The 16,963-nt window shown below is 36.4% G+C and overlaps 1 protein-coding gene and 2 pseudogenes across 1 annotated transcript; all 3 read right to left on the reverse strand.

Annotated features, from left to right (window-relative positions):
• Window positions 1–231: 231 nt before the first annotated feature.
• LOC113078845 (Hermansky-Pudlak syndrome 5 protein homolog) lies at window positions 232–1,175 on the reverse strand (the record flags this gene model as incomplete). Its single annotated transcript, XM_026251155.1, has 2 exons — window positions 232–391; window positions 1,070–1,175. Coding segments are annotated over 2 exons (266 nt in total), but the record flags the coding sequence as incomplete, so codon positions are not given.
• Window positions 1,176–3,689: 2,514 nt separating this feature from the next.
• Window positions 3,690–8,047, reverse strand: LOC113078844 (Hermansky-Pudlak syndrome 5 protein-like; annotated as a pseudogene).
• Window positions 8,048–9,254: 1,207 nt separating this feature from the next.
• LOC113078846 (general transcription factor IIH subunit 1-like) lies at window positions 9,255–16,673 on the reverse strand (annotated as a pseudogene).
• Window positions 16,674–16,963: the final 290 nt, after the last annotated feature.

Below are 16,963 nucleotides of genomic sequence, written 5' to 3' on the forward strand. Positions count from 1 at the left end.
TTTATATCTTTGAGTGAATTCAGGAAAAACAGAGATAGAAAGCTGCAACTGCCCGTTTTTATTTTTTTTTTCATCCCATGGCATAAAAGGCTTCCATACTTTCTGATCAATAATGAAATGTGAGTGGAGTAATTTCCACTGAGAGAGCCGGAATCACAATCAGAAACAGGCTTTAGGTCTGAAATTCGGATCTTCTGTTTTCCTCGTCAGTTGTCTCTCTCTCAGTCTCACCCATTCTCCAACCTGCTTCCTCCTCGGTTGAAACTGAACTCCCTCAGCCGCTCCTCCTCGAGCATCGATTGGTTGGCGAGGGAGTTGGCATCGTCGTCTGATTGGCTGCCTCGTCGGCTGATGACACGGTAGATGCCGCAGTCCAGAACGTGAAGCTCTCCTGCAACAACAGACATTTTTATTTTTAAAAAACATCCATCTGCACCAGAAGTTGCGTTATACCTTTAACATTATCCATCATTTCTGATGAACAGACTCGTAACAATTCCATTCCAGTCATTTAATTGCTTGTATTTTTTGTTCTAATTTTTATTTTTAAATCATAAACCTATAGGATGAGCATGTAGGCTTATGCATTTATTATTTTATTCATGATTAGAACCAGATAAACAGAGACTGTTCATGTTCAACACTGTAGTGACAGCAGAGGCCACTAACAACAACAAAAAATTCTCGATTTTAGTAGATTCTCATTTTTATGAACCAACTGAAAACGGCATCGATTGGGATTTAAGGATCGATTTGATCCTTAAATCCCAATCGATGCCGTTTTCAGTTGATGAATGAACAGTACATATAGTGCGCCTCCCATCCAATAAATTCGGTGCTTTGTTACTTTTGTTATGAAACAAAGTCTCAGATTTCGCCACCAACTGGACAGGGTGGGAATTACACTTATAAATTACAACAGCACACCCTAAATGTAATCTGTCAAAGTGACGGAAAGCTTTCAAATTTTTCCGTCACTGCTAAAAAAAAATATATTCCGTCAATTATATAAAATTTGCCATTTAACGTGACCTCTGATCTGTATATATGCCTGTGTTTTGGGACTCACGTGTGAGGAAATACTGCTCCTGCGGCTGCTGCAGGCGGAGTCCAGTGGCTCCAGTTTGCTGATCACTTCCTCCAGCTGACCAATCAGCTGCTGCTGGGAGGCGGAGTTTTAGCTGAGCCTTAAGTTGCTCCAACCGATCAATGGGGAGGGACTTCCTAGCCTAAGGAGGAGATGCAAAAGAGTGATACTTTATTTGGAATGGAGTACTAATGTAATATTTAATGTTGATTAAATCATTTTTGTAATATTTTAATGCATACTGCACAGTATGGACACCAACATGTGTTGGTGTTTGTATGTGTACCCTGGATGTAATAATGGCGTGCTGAAAACATGCAGCAGACGGTGGTGGCGAGCGTCCAGTTCTCCCTCTTCATTCAGACGCTCCACACAGCGCTCAGGTGACATCAGAGACAGGTGAGACAAAACGCCCGTCACCGTGTAGACAAAATAACTCATTACGGAAACTGAAATCTCCACCACATCTATAGAGAAAAACACGACAGATACAGATCCAAGAGCTAGAAATCAGGTCTTACAATAAAAGACATCATACAGTATTTATTTATCTATTTTTTGTTATAAATGTTAAAAATAATAAATATATACAAAATTATATTGCTACTTTTTAAAAATGTATCTGTTAAAATATTTTATGTTTTATGTTAATTCTGTTACATTATCAAAATTAAGGTTATTTTATATTCAAATTTTTTTAGGAAGGCAGATAAAGAGCCATAAAGAGCTGTAATATAATATAATATAATATATTTTTAAATAAGTAAAATGTATTTAAGATTTTTACAAAGTTATTTTATACTTTAATATTATAGCTAAAATATAAAATACTTATATATATTATATATTTATATATATATATATATATATATATATATTAGGGGTGTAACGGGTTCACAAAATTCACGGTTCGGTTCGATACGATACACTGATGTCACGGTTCGGTTCGGTTCGATACGTTTTAGATACAGCAAAATGTAAAAACATCTCAACTTTTCAGAATGCCGCAAGCGCACCGCGGGTCATGTGACAAGAACCAACCAATCAGCTTCATCCTTTCCCGTAACAACGTTGAGAGCTCAGCCAAGATGAAGGAACAGCTGATCATAGTTGTATATGGATTGCAATTTTGAAATAAATTTAGTAGCAGAGCTACTGCAAGCGATTTTTAGAGCTGCAAATCCATTTATCCTTCGCTGAAATTTCCGCGTCTCATGGAGAGAGCACGTCATTGTTGCTTAGCAAAGACAGACGCCTCATGAGCGCTTCTGCCCAAGCGCTTTTGGAAAGGAGGAGAAAGACGCGCTTTAGCGTTTTCCACGCGTTTTTAGGCACGATATGTGAACGGCCCCTAAGGCGCTCGCTCACTCAGCACGCGCTGAAGGCTCGTTGCAAAATGTCTAATGCATTTAACAGACCAGAAATATAAGATCCTAAAATAACCAACAGGTCTGGTGTTTGGGTTGGATTCCCTGTAAGCTATAGTGTCTAAATGTTGCAGGGATAGTTTGCTGCGTGCATGTTTCTCCTTTTTTTCGTCTTTTCCCAGATAGTACTGACGCATATATCCCAGATATTCCCGCTGGTTTTTTTTTTTTTTTTTTTTTTGTAATCCCGCTGGTGTACCCTGTCATGTTGCAGATGCGACATACCGTTGTTTATTTATCCACCACTCTCTTGCCATCACCATTATAGCTTAAAGGGAATCCAAAGTGCACCCAAACACCAGACCTGTTGGTTATTGGAGGATCTTCTCATTTTCTAGTCTGTTAAACGCATTGGCTATTTTGCAACGAGCCTTCAGCGCGTACTGAGTGAGCGAGCGCCTGCCTGAGTAGCCTAACATAAACATATAAGATGGTGTTTTTTTCTTCTTCGGAGTGTCAGGGGCGTTGCCTGTTACGTTGTTTGGGGTTATTGGGCTACCTTGTTGAACGCATATCATTATATTTCTTTCTCTCTCTTTTTTTTTTTTTTCAAATATAATTAATTACTCCAACGAACCGTTCGGTATACATAATGCGTACCGCGTACCGAACCTAAAGCGTCGTACCGAACGGTTCAATACGAATACGCGTATCGTTACACCCCATATATTATATATATATATATATATATATATATATATATTATATATATATATATATATATATAAAAATAATATTCATTTTTTAAATAGTTATTAATTACATATGTTAAAACATTAATACATTTATATATAAACCTATTAATAATATGTTTTAACATATGTATTATCTATCTATCTATGCATCGATTTGTTTTGTTTTTGAGTAAATATATTTTCTGTGCATTGTGAAGTTCATAATTAAAACCTGATATAGGTTTGAACAATGACCTCTCACCTTTGACTCTGTCCACAGCAGAACCTGACCGCTGTGAGGGGTGAAGATGTAGATGCCGAATCCGTCCAGGTGAGTAGGTTTGATCACTAAGAACACACACACACAATTCACAAGTGTAGAAATTTTAACCAAAAAACCTTTCTAACCTGAGACGTTTATCAATCACAGTCATGATAGCAGGTAGTGAAACAGTGTGTCTTCACTAAAGGTCTTGTGTTATTGTAGCACAGGGGGTGGTTACCCAAACTGGAGGAGTCTTGGGAAGCCAGAGACTGTGGACTCGTCTGTGCCGGGTTGAAATGTGGCTCATTCCTGAAATAACACAACAAATACACAGAGAGAAAAGAATTGAGATAGAGGCAGAAGAACAAACACTTATGAGGTCACGAGCATGAGGCTCACTTGTAAGAGACAAGGGGGCAGCGGTGGGCAGGCCAGCAGCTGTTTAAACTGGTGCGTGCTCAGGACCTCTCCACCGAAACTGGCCTCCCATATGCGAGAGCCGGGCCGTGCACAGTACAGCATCGCCTGACCCCGCTGACCCGCCGAACCCTGCTGGAGAAAACATGCCCCAAACTCTCCATCTCGCTCTTTATTACCCCACACGCCAGAACTTCTCCCTGAAAGGGGAACAGAGACAGGAACAGAGTCAATTTCCATTTAGTTTGTCTTACGATTAATATGCATTTTAATCTAAGTTATGGTCTGAGAACATTTGAGATAATGTGAATATCTCAATATCTGACATGAAACTTTGATCAAGTAAAGAGCCTAATTCAAATGAAATGTGAGTATTTTTTATTTTATTTAACTAATTGTTGGTATAGCTGTGGGACATCCCATGTCTCCTGCAAACACACACACACACACACACCTCTCCGTGTCACACAGGTAGCAGCGGCTGAGAGACGAGATCACCAGGTGTCCGTCCGAGTAGCCCAGCTGGACCACTCGTGAATCCACTGTGGTGATGGACTGAATTGGGGAAGATCACAAACCCAGAACCCTGTTTGGACGCCAAACCACAACAAACACAGACAGAAACAATCATGCATAGATTAAAATCACTGGTTATCATTTAAATAAGATGCATCAAACTGAATGTTTTTATTCAGCGAGGATGCATTAAATTAATCAAATGTAACAGTAAAGACGTGAAGAAAATGTATTGCAGTTCATGTAGAAGAACAACTGTTTCAAACACTGATAATAATCAGAAATGTTTCTTGAGCAGTTAATCAGAATATAAGACTGATTTCTGAAGATCATGTGACTCAACATTTAACATTCAACAACTTCAACTGTTAAAACTTGTACGTTTTCTTATACCTTCCCGAGTTTAGATGACCCAGCTCGGACACAGGACACTTTCCCTCCGACATCTCCGGCAAAACACTCGGAGGGCCGTGGTGTCCCAGCACAGAGATGTTACCGTCTGTCCCCCGGTGCTCCCAGGACACAGACACGCGCTCAGGACGGCCACGCCGCTCTAAATGCAGCTCCCAAACCACCACCAAACCCTGACTGGAAACACACACACATCAGAAGAGTCCAGACTGGCAACCGAAAACACCAGGAGTGCATATAAACCTCAATCTGAATACCTCGTTGCTACAGCGATGAAGTCTTCATCATGGGGGCAGCATGAGACCTGCGTGACTGAGCCTTCCTAAAAAAAAAAATTAGGTAATGGCTATTAATCTCCACCAATTTTCAAGAGCATTTAGAGACAGTAAAGTTTCCATATTTTCACTATCGCCTGTGCACAAACTTTCTAGTTTGTAAAAACATCTCTCATGAGTCAAAGCAGAGAACGATGCATTCTGAGCCTAGATGCAAGTGTAAGGATGCCTGTGTGCTGGTGTGATCAATAACTATTTATAAACACAGGAAAAAGCATGCATATACTGTTTCAGAATACGTCATGCTCATACTGTTGCAGACTGCACAATGTAATAACACATACATTTGGGCTGCATGAAAAAAATAAAGAAATAACATTAATAATAAGCTAACACTTTAATTTAAGGTGTGCTTGTTACACACATTACATGTACTTACTATTATAATAACAATAAATTATGCATAATTACATGCAAGTAAACCTAAGACAACCCAAATCCTAACCATATAATAAGTACATTTAGTTAATTAATGTTACTCAGTACTAAAATATATAATTACACTATAACAAAGACATTATTAAATAAAAAGATCTAATAACAATCAAGAATATTTAAGCATAAAATAAAAAACAGGAATATTTAAGATTAATAATATAATAACATTACAACTGCAAAATGAATATTTATTTTAATTTATTTATTTTCAAACGTTAAACTTTAATTTTTTTTTTTTTTTTTTTGTGAGGCAGCATTTACTGTGAACCAAGCCACTATGAGATGCTGGAAACACTGGATCACGATCTGCTCACTTTAAATAAACCATGTTCATATATATACAGTGCCCATGCAGCACTAATGCAAATACACTGATATCTAATTGATAATGGTGGACAACAGTATTTCGATACTGCTGATAGTTCTGTGCACCAACTCAATCACTAACTGTGTTAAAGGGGAACTTGTGCAATGATTTAGTTGTGTACTTTGTGTGTGAGAATGAGTTTCTGCTTCCAGCCGTCTCTCTGAATGAGGTGAAGCCCTCCGGCAGATGTGCCCAGAGCCAACCACTTCCTGGACACGGAGAGACATGTGCACTGCAAGATACACAGACAGACAGGATAGAAGGATATTAGAGAGAATCTCGCAAAACCTGCCAAGAGCAAGAAAATAAATTAATTATATAATATATATATATATATATATATATATATATAATATATATATATATATATATATTATAAAAATAAAAATACTTCTGCTTAAAGAGAGCAGCAAAAAAGAAAATTTTCATGACAATTAAGAATTAAGAATTTTTAATAATGAGAATTACAATGCATATTTAATGTAATGCAACAACAACAATAAAAAATCCTCATTACTGAAATCCAATGCAAATAAAAGTAATTATATGCACATTTAAAATTAATATTCTTATATTAGTTATAACATTTTACATATTAAATTGATAAATTTTTGTTGTACCGCTAGTGTGTTAAATAAAAAAAAATTATAATAATTTTATTATCATTATATTTTATTATACGTCAATCATTTAAGCTAATACTGCAATGTTGCAATGCAATGCAAAAAAAAACAAACTTAATGGTAATTTTTTTTCATGCTAAACATATTTTCAGATTTTTTTCCTTTGGGTTTTTGGGCTGAAAGACGACCCAAACAGGTTTTGTTACATTCATCCACTTCCTCTCCATAATTAAAATAATTCTTATTGCACAAAATCAAATAGATTTAACAGAACAGAAACTAAAACGTGTTTTAAGAGGCTTGCTGAAAGTAAACAGCACCAAGCACAGTTCAGGTCAGTTTTAACATCAGATGCCACATCATAAAATCAAAACTTTGACTGTTTCACAACAGTTCGTTCAGTAGGTAAATGTGGGATTTACTCTGATCCGTCCCGAGTCCAGTCGAAGGGCGGAAAGGAGAGGGTCCAGACAGTCAAACTCTGTCAGGACATGTGTGCAGGACTCCACAGGAACCACAGGAATCATCCTGCCACGCTCTGAGAGGAAACAAGAGGATAGTTTACAGACACATCCCTAGTCAGTGTCATATGATTCCAGAGAAATCCAATTGAAAAAAGCATGACTACAACTCTCCCCCTATATTTCTTTAATAATTTTCTACCTTTTTTAAGACCAAGGGACTATATATGCAGCTACATTTTTATGTATCAACTCTATGATGTGTAAATTAACCAGATACACAATAAAAACAAAGTTGCAGAGTGACAGATTCCATCTATTTGGGAACTAACGTAGTATTTTCTTTTTCCTTTTTTTTTTTTTTACACACGACAGTAAGCAGAAAAGAAAAAACGCTTAGTAGCTCATGCATATACACACATTTGATCACTTCCCCTTCGTGTGAAACACACGTTTAGACGAATTCAGTTTGTAAAACATTTTATAAAAGTAAAAGTTACCAATCAGAGCGACTCGTTAGCCGATTAGCATGACCTTTGGTCACGAGATCTGAGCTTAGAGCTCGCCAAAACCGCCATAAAACATCGAACAAACCTGTTTTTGTTTAAGTCTGTTAATCTCATCGAGACTTTAAACAGTTTAATAAATGTGAGAGTTGATCCCGAGCTGGAAGCCCGGGGACTTTCACGACCAACAACGTTTTAGTTTCTATTTCTCCAACTAATGACTCCGAAGTCCTTTACGTTATGGCACGTAACGTTACACGTTTAAGGCAACATAAGAAAATACTCTTTAAACATTTTTAAACGTTGTTTACTTTGTTGTGAATACAATTTTAACTTATTTGAGGTGGTAAATGTGCCACCTCGAGCATTTCTGTAAAGTCATAACATCATTTAAACCATATAAAAACGCGTTTTACCTCCTCCTGAGCTCCAGGCGCATTTAAATCTGCGAAATGTCCAGAAATGTAGTAAAACCCAATCATAAAGTGTGTAAAGTGAAGATGTGCTTGAGCCGCTGTGTGTGTTTTGACAGCTGACTGAAAACTGACCGGCGCTACTTCCTCATTAGGCGCCACTCTCTGTGAGGCGCAGTGATTCACACTGAGAGCGGGGGACTATTTCTGGTGCAATTGGATAGTACTTGCCATCAAGCGCTTGGGAAACTTTTAGTATTAAATATAATATCAAATTAAATAAAATTTCTAGTCATGCATTAAAAGTTTAAGTTTCATTTAAAAACATATGCATTAAAAACAAATAACTGTGAAGGACGCGTAGGTGCTCTTGCAGTAGAACGGGGTCCACTGGTCCATTAAAAGCTCTTGCTGGTATTGATTGATATTCGAGAAGTCTGTTTCATCAGCAAGCAAAAATAGCAAAGACCCTACCCTCAAACATCTTACAACCTTGAAGTGAATGTGTTTAAGCACCAGATTCAGATATATATGTATGCATTTTATTATATAAAGACAGCCATCGCCAAATTCAAGAACATAATGACTCAACTGAACTGTATGATGAGTCTTTCTTGATAAGTTTATTATAACCTACAACAGTATTGATTGTGCACTGGTCCTGCTGCATGATTTGATAAGTGACCTGTAAACGCAAAATCCTAATAAATATGACTTTTTAGTTTTCAATTGCACAAAATCTGTTTAAAAGTTTTGTTTGAGCATATTTAAGCACATTATTTTTAATAAAATAAAAATAGAAATAGAAGAATGCAAATGATTAAAATCAATACAAAATATAAAACTATTACCTATTATAAATTTATAAACTATATTACGATATAAATATAAATGTGTAAATTGAAATGTTACTGAGTTATTATTGCCATTACGATAGCTTTTTATTATGTATTAATTTTTTTAAATTTTGTAAATATTTATTTTAATTGCATTAATGAAGATTAAAAATAATTAATAATAAAAATAAAGATTAAAATAAATAAGAATAAAAAATTATTCAAACATAAAAAAGAACATTAGTAATAATAATTAGTTGAAAGGAAAGCAAAAAACCTGGTCTAACAGACAGACAAAAGCATGTTCACATGCACAAACACATTCATTTGAAACATAATTCCTGTGAAAATAGTCAGAATACAGTGCTTCCTCTTCTGGTTTACAGTGTAAAATATAACAGCTTCCTCACTGCATGCACACTCTGGTAAACAAGTACTTTGAGGAAGCTCTTTTAACGCAACACACAAACACACGACACCGGTTTAAATCATGACTTTATTTGCAATAACATCCACAACTCAGTGCAGCTAGAGAAGACACGTAATAAAGCATTGCGGATGAGCATGTGCACGCATTTGTGGCACATAGATCAGTAAAATGCACTACATAGAAATTATTATTTTAAATTCTTTTTTCTTACAGTATTGCTATATCCCCTCCCATTGGCATGTCTTGAGCAACTGATTTCCAACCAGCCTCAAGTCTCAGGAGGGTTGAACTGGATTGCAATATCCATTTTGTAAAGAGTCCCCCTTATCGTCAACTTAAAAGCTTTTCCCTCAACCCGAGTCCTTTGCATTAAACGTTGTGAGTTCCTGAGAAATCTTTCCGCCGATATTATTACTGAGCCCAGTTTGGTCAATGCAGAAACACAACACTGTTAAAATTTCACTTCTTACCTAGAAACTGAAATTATCCACTGAAAAAAAAAAGAAAAGAAAAAAAGAACGGAACGGAACGAACAAAGTAAAGAGAGAAGATAATAATTACAGTTATTTGTGACTGGCGCAGAACATCTCCACGCGGACCAATGAGATTACAGAATTGGCTTCTCCAAGCCCCTCCCCCAGGCAGACTGCTCACTAGCACCTCCAGCTCTGATTGGCTGGAAAATCCGCCCATCAAGCTCCATCCGGCCCAAGCTGGGAGAGAGCGTCTCTGTTCTTCTCCCTCTTTCTTTAAATTCACCCAGAGTCTTTTCTCTCTTTCATGGATTTCTCTGCATCTCTTCAGGTTTTTCTCATCATTCGACGCGTTTGCCAGACTTGAAACTTGCTGTACGCAGCCTGAAACATTTCCTCCAGGTGGCCTGTTAGCTGTTGCAATCAGAAAACACAGGAAAGTGTTATGCATTTCCACTGTACTTGCATAAAAATATTGATAGATTAAAAAATATATAGATTGCAAACCCTCAATAACATAATGGGACTGATTACATTATTAAATATAATAATAAATAAAAAAATCTGACACTTTAAATCTCAAATAACACCTTTAATGCATGTTAGGGAAAAATATATATAATTCTTTATAAATATATATATATATATATATATATATATATATATATTATATATATATATATATATATATATATATTATTATTATAGTATTATTGAATATATATATATATATATATATATATATATATATATATATATATATAATATATTATTATTATTATAGTTATAGTATTATTATACATTATAGTAAATGGAGGGGCGTGGTCGGGGGCGTGGCCTTACATTCGCGCTCAAATACTGCCGTTGGATCTTTTCTTGAAAGGGGCGGAGCTTCGTCATCTGGAATCTCTCCAGGTTAGATTTCATCTTTACCACCTGTGAGCAGGAGAGACAGATGAAACAAATCATGTTGCAACAAAACAATACTACTTAAGTATTTTAATTTGTGAATATTAATAACTGAAGGTGCATTTCCTGACCTTATCCTCCAGGAAGGGAGTGTTGACGGGGAAACAGGACCAGAAATGTCGGAGCAGCTCTCCGGCAGCTGTATATAAGTGCTTCAGCTCGCTCTGAACATCAGCTGGCACTAATTCTACATGAATACACACAAAGAGAGTATAGATCAAGTTAACGGGCAGTTTTAAACATAAAATGCATTCAAATCTCAGTGGAAGCAACATTTGATATTATGATGGGACGAACAGACTCACGGTTTATGGCCTGCTGGCCTCGTCCCTGCATCAGAAGTCCTCCAGGTGACAGCGCTGTGATGGCTGAGCTCGCCGCACTGCTGGACATCACCTGAAAACAGGCCAGAAAACACAATATAATCAAACAGACTCCGATCCAGGACTTAGCCATGCATGTCAGCGGTGTACCTGCGTCAGACAGGGTTTATATCTCCTCATCTCCTGCTGGATAATGCTGATGGAGTTGATAATGTCTTGACTGGTGTTGTAATGCTGTGACTGAAGAGGAATCGGGCCGTGGCAATATCTTGCAGGAACAAACAAACGTTAAATACAAAACACTTAATATGAAGATTCACAGACTGTCAAAAGACGGTGTCAGGTGGATACAGAATAAGGCGCTGGATGTTTACCGGTCTGATTTCTTCAGGTTCAAAGCGATGGTCTTCCGCCCAGAGTCCCCCTGAAGGTCATCATACTCTATGGATTCTTGTAACTTTACCTGAAGAGCCACAAACAACAACAACAACAACAACAACATAATCAGGTGCTGCTTCATGCTGAACACAAAACAAAAGACTTATATGTAATTTCTGGAAATGTAACCATCTTATATTTTTCCTAAATACTGAATATATTTAATATAATTTAAAAATAATAAAACATTTTATTTCATATTAAATAAAAAATTATAAAAATAAAATATATACACAGATAATAATTGTAATTTAAATGTAATATTGATATATATATATATATATATATATATATATCATCAATGTACAATATCTTACTCCGGACAGTACTAAATAAAAAAATAACATGCATTTAGTATGATCTCTCTTATTTTTTGAAAATTACTCGCATTTTCACAGATTTTGCAAAGGGTGCCCAAACTTTCGAGCCCCACTGTATACTCTTGAAAAATGTGGGAGGTACATATTAAAGAGCTGTTATTTTTTAATCTTTCCTCCAATTTTGATGCGAATACCCTCAAATTAAAGCTCAGAGAGTGCACTTTAAGCCCATATTCATTATATAACTGTAACTTGCATTATGTTCATTCATGTTTATTTTCTGCATTTCATTAGCTCTGTACTTGTACTCTGCATGACAATAAAGTTGAATCTAATCTAATCTAACTTTACATTAATAAAGAGGAAGGAATGAATCGCGCTAACTCACACTCCATGCCACTGTTAGAACCATGCCGTGTATACAGCGATCTGTACAGTGAATTTCCTGATTTTTTTTTTTAATTTGTTTGGTACACATGCGTACTAAAATGAAAGACCTAAACATTTTCAGTAAGAATACGTGTACCGTTACACCCTTAATATATATTATACATATTCATTATATATATATATAATTGAATTATGTTTATTTTTTATTTTTCAGTACTTTCGGAAGTGGATAATTCTATGATATGGACACTTCTGGAATTATTATTATTTTTGTATATCTTAAAAGGCTGTCTGCTTTGCTACATTTTGTGTCACGCCTGACAACACCCATTAGCCATGGCAAAAATTCACCTTTTTGAGTGACGGCTGAAAGAAATCTGAATCTCTGGAGTTCCATCAGTGCTGCTTGGTCTCACTGGCTTGATCACTGGGAGCTTCCCTATATATCACACACACATGGAGATTATTGTGTGGATGTGTCACAGATATAAACACTCACACTTCGGAGTCCAGACACTTACCCTTTGCGTAGGCCGGCCGCCAGCACCATGGCACTGTGATGGTTGAAGCGCTTGATTATGGCAGAGTTGCTGTTCTCTCTCAGTGATTTGTTGGATGAGTTTGATGGAGTGGGAACCGATGCTGTCCCATAACCCTTCAGAGGCAACACAGAGATCCAGTTTCACCAAAAGATGCAATACGCAGAGGAGGTGTGATTTAAAATGTAACATCCCTCACCTCATCTAATGTTTATCCTCGAGTAAAAGCAGATCCACCATGGGGTTTTTCACTCCCTGGGTCACCATTGATTTCTGGCCTGAAAGAGGCGAAGAAACAAACTCCATCAGAATTGAAAGACACAGAAGAGTCATTTAAGGACGTAAACACTTGATGAAATGCAGTACCCTTCTCGTCCTGTTTGGCACACTCGGAGAAGATGTCCTGCTGGCCCGTGCTGATCCGGTCTCTGTGGAAGTAATGAGACTGAAAGAACAGCGTCCAGAACTCCTTCTCCGTCATGTTGTGAGGGACGTTCTCAGCGTATTTCTGCTTGACTGCAATCAAAGGCAGAGAGAGACAGGAAAAGGTATTATTCAATTCTTGTAGCATTTATTTGTCCTTAAACATTGCTTATTGATATTAGTCAGTGTTTGTAGCACAAAGCATATTAGGTTTTTTGTGAACTAAAACCATTTTTTTTGTGAATTAAAATAAGCGTCTATACCTTTAAGACTACAATATGTAAATGACGTTTTTTATGATTGGTTTGACCATCTCTTGGTCAAATTTTAACAGCATTACATGTATTTGTCAAGGAGAAGACAGGAATTATAAGCATAATTATGACGTAAAAAGTCATAGTTATTAGATAAAAGTCACATTCATTTATAAAGTACTAACATCATACAATGAGATTTTTATGAGATAAAAAAATCTAAATGATGGTATAAAAGTTTAAATTATACCATAAAAAAAAAAATAATTAATCACAATTATTATGACATAAGTCAAAATTATGAAATTAAACCAATTGAGTTAAAAAAAAGGTTCAAAATTATGAGTTAATTACAGCATAACATGAAATTATGAGATGAAAATCATAATTAAAACAAAGTAAAAATTATAAAAAATATTGAGATTAAATTAAGATAAAAATCCAAAATAAGGACATAAACCAGTTATGAGAGAAAAAGTCTTTCATTATGGCACAGAAAAAAGTAATTTCAGGGTTTCTGCAGGATTTTTAGCTCAAAATTTAAGACTTTTTAAGACCCTTTTTAAGACATGAACGCATAAAATGAATACAATATGAGCGGTGTAGGGCAATGTCTATAGTACCATATAAAATACCATAAAAAGCATCATTAACAGTTCAGATACAAGTTTTCACAAAAACAAAGTTTTATAAAATTATAAACTTTATATTTCAGCCTTTGAAGTCAAAAGTAATCATTAATATATTCATTTAAACTATTATTATCAATAAATTATTATTTCAATTAACAAATTAGAGGAGTGCGATAACAATTAAAAAAAAGATATCTCCAAATATTCTGGTATTTTATCAATAACAATAATTAGATTATATTTTGTAGAGTGTGTTATTGTGCTGATATATTAAGGACTACCATGGACAGCCGTCTCCTGAATTTACATTCTTCATATTCTGTGTGGTCAGTTCACAGCAGTAATAGAAATTAATAAATTCCATCAAGTTTTATGGGCATTTTTTACCTTCAAGTAATTTTTTTTCTAAAAGTGTGCACTATCTTTTAAGTCAGAGTCTTGCATTTGGGTTGTTACCAAGCAAATTAAATCAGCATCAACAGAATTGATCTTTGCAATGCAGAGGAAACACAGAAGCTGCATTAGAAGTGTCCTTTACATGCATCTATACACCGTTTAATTTGTCCCCAAATTTAAGATCTCTTGAAATACTAATGAAGTACTTCATTTGATACAACTAAATTTAAGACTTTGTAAGACACCGCAGAAACCCTGAATTATGTCGAAGTTAAGACTATTATATATAATATATTAAGACTATTTATATATAATAATAATTACATATGACAAAACCTATGGTTATGTCATATTTATTAATTTATCTCATAGTTATGTATTAGAAATGGTCTTCCATAACAGGATGCAATTTGACAAGCTCAAAATGATGACACACTTCATCAAAGATGGCTGATTAAGAGTGACTAGTCACTGATTTAATACAGAAAGGGATGAATAACAAGCATTATGTATTTTATGTTTATTACAGCATCACACTCTTATCTCAGTGGCAAAACCATATCGTGAGTCCAGTACTTTTATAAGTGAGTTGCTCCCTAAGTATTCTTCAAAATCAGTTTGTTATGACGATTCCTGTCGCTCTAGAAGGAAGCTGCGTCAGATCCTAATCACATATCTTACCTGTAGGGTAGGTTCTGAAGACAGACTCGATGATGTCAGAGGTCAGATTGTAGCGCAGGCCGTTGCAGCCGTCTGTCTGCGGTCTGATGTCGGCCTGTAATCACAGAGACAACACAATCATGGTGTGAATTATTTACATCGTAACGTCTCTGTCAGTCACGTGATGCATTTGCACTCACCAGGAAGGCAGCAGAAATGCCCACTTCCTGTTTGTTGTTGTTGTTGAGAGGGAGTGTTCCACAGTATTCAGGCTCAGCCGATTGGCCCAGAACTCCTCAGCGCTGATCACCTGACTCACCACCAAGTCCTTATAGAGCTGGAAGAGGACAGGGTCTTCCTGCAACATCCTGGAACACAAAACATCAGCTGGAGGTCAGCTAATACCAGTAAAGAGAGAGTCAGGCGTCCCGTTTGCCTATATTACAGTGAAACATGGCAAATGAGATGTGATGAAAATGTCACCTGTTCTTCTCCTCCAGCTCTTTGTTAGCTTTCTTCTTGAACTTGGGCAGGAGCTGCTGCAGGAGGTCTTTGGTGGCGTCTCTGTCCTTCAGTGCTGTGCTCCCATTGGAGAAATGAAAAGTGGTGCTTTCTCCCGTGTGCAGAATCAGCTGAAGCTGGATCTTTGCCTTCCCATCAGGACTGATCTTCTGACCTGCATTTGAGAATAATTACAGAAAATCACATTACAAACTTTGATTCAAAGCAGAAGCATGTTTAATGTTTGATTTGAACACACACACATACACATATACTGCAAGTATGAATTAAATACCCTTTTCATATTGTAATGTAATTTATTCCTGTGATGCGCAGCTGTATTTTCTGCATCATTACTCCAGTCTTCAGTGTCACATGATCTTCAGAAAACAGTCTAATATGCTGATTTGCTGCTTAAGAAACATTTCTGATTATTATCAGTGTTGGAAATAGTTGTGCGGATCAATATTTCTACAGAAACCATGATACATTTTTTTTCAGGATTCTTTGAATAAAGGAAAAGAAAAGCATTTAATTTTAATACATTTAATGCACATTTGCTGAATAAAAGTGTTACACACATAGATAGATAGAAAGACAGACAGACAGATGACAGACAGAGAGACAGATGACAGACAGACAGAGAGATAGACAGACAGACAGAGAGACAGATGACAGACAGACAGACAGACAGACAGATAGACAGAGAGACAGACAGACAGACAGACAGACAGACAGACAGACAAGACAGATAGATAGATAGATAGATATAGATAGATAGATATTTTATTATACATTGGCATCACTGAACAAGCTCAGAGCTCATGGTAGGTCTGTCTGAAGAGTAACCTGCTTTTATATGCATGGATTCCTGCTATTTTAGCATGTCAAAGTCACACTCTTGTAGTCCCTCTAAACCAACCGAAGCCAAAAGAGGCGTCATAGGCCGAAACCTATGTGAGTGAAACTCACAGCGGATGTCGGCATACAGGTGGCTGACTGTGAAGCGGTCCTTCCCTTCAGGACCCCAGGCGATCCGCTCGGCCATCAGGTACAGAGTCCCGTCCTGCTTCCTCTGACGGACCTTCTTCACCACCAACAACACCTCCTCGGACAGAGACGCCATGGCTTCGGAAAGAAAGAGAACGATCTGATTAATAACGCAGGACATTGACATTTATTGATAGCACATCACATCATTTTAAATCCCATTAGAAACATGGGCAGGGCTGTGAACAATAGGGGTGAAGTTAGTTTAGACATAAAAACATGCAGAAAAAAAGATAAAAGACCGGATTTAAGCCATTAATCAGATTCAGAAAAGATATAAAATCATATCCATATCAGATTTGACATCAGATTCAGATCAGCAATCAGATTCGGATTAGATCAAATATGACAGATTTAGATTGAGACCAGATATTAAATCATATTAAGAA

The sequence above is a fragment of the Carassius auratus genome, unplaced genomic scaffold (assembly GCF_003368295.1).
Source record: "Carassius auratus strain Wakin unplaced genomic scaffold, ASM336829v1 scaf_tig00026740, whole genome shotgun sequence".
Taxonomy (NCBI): Eukaryota; Metazoa; Chordata; class Actinopteri; order Cypriniformes; family Cyprinidae; genus Carassius; species Carassius auratus.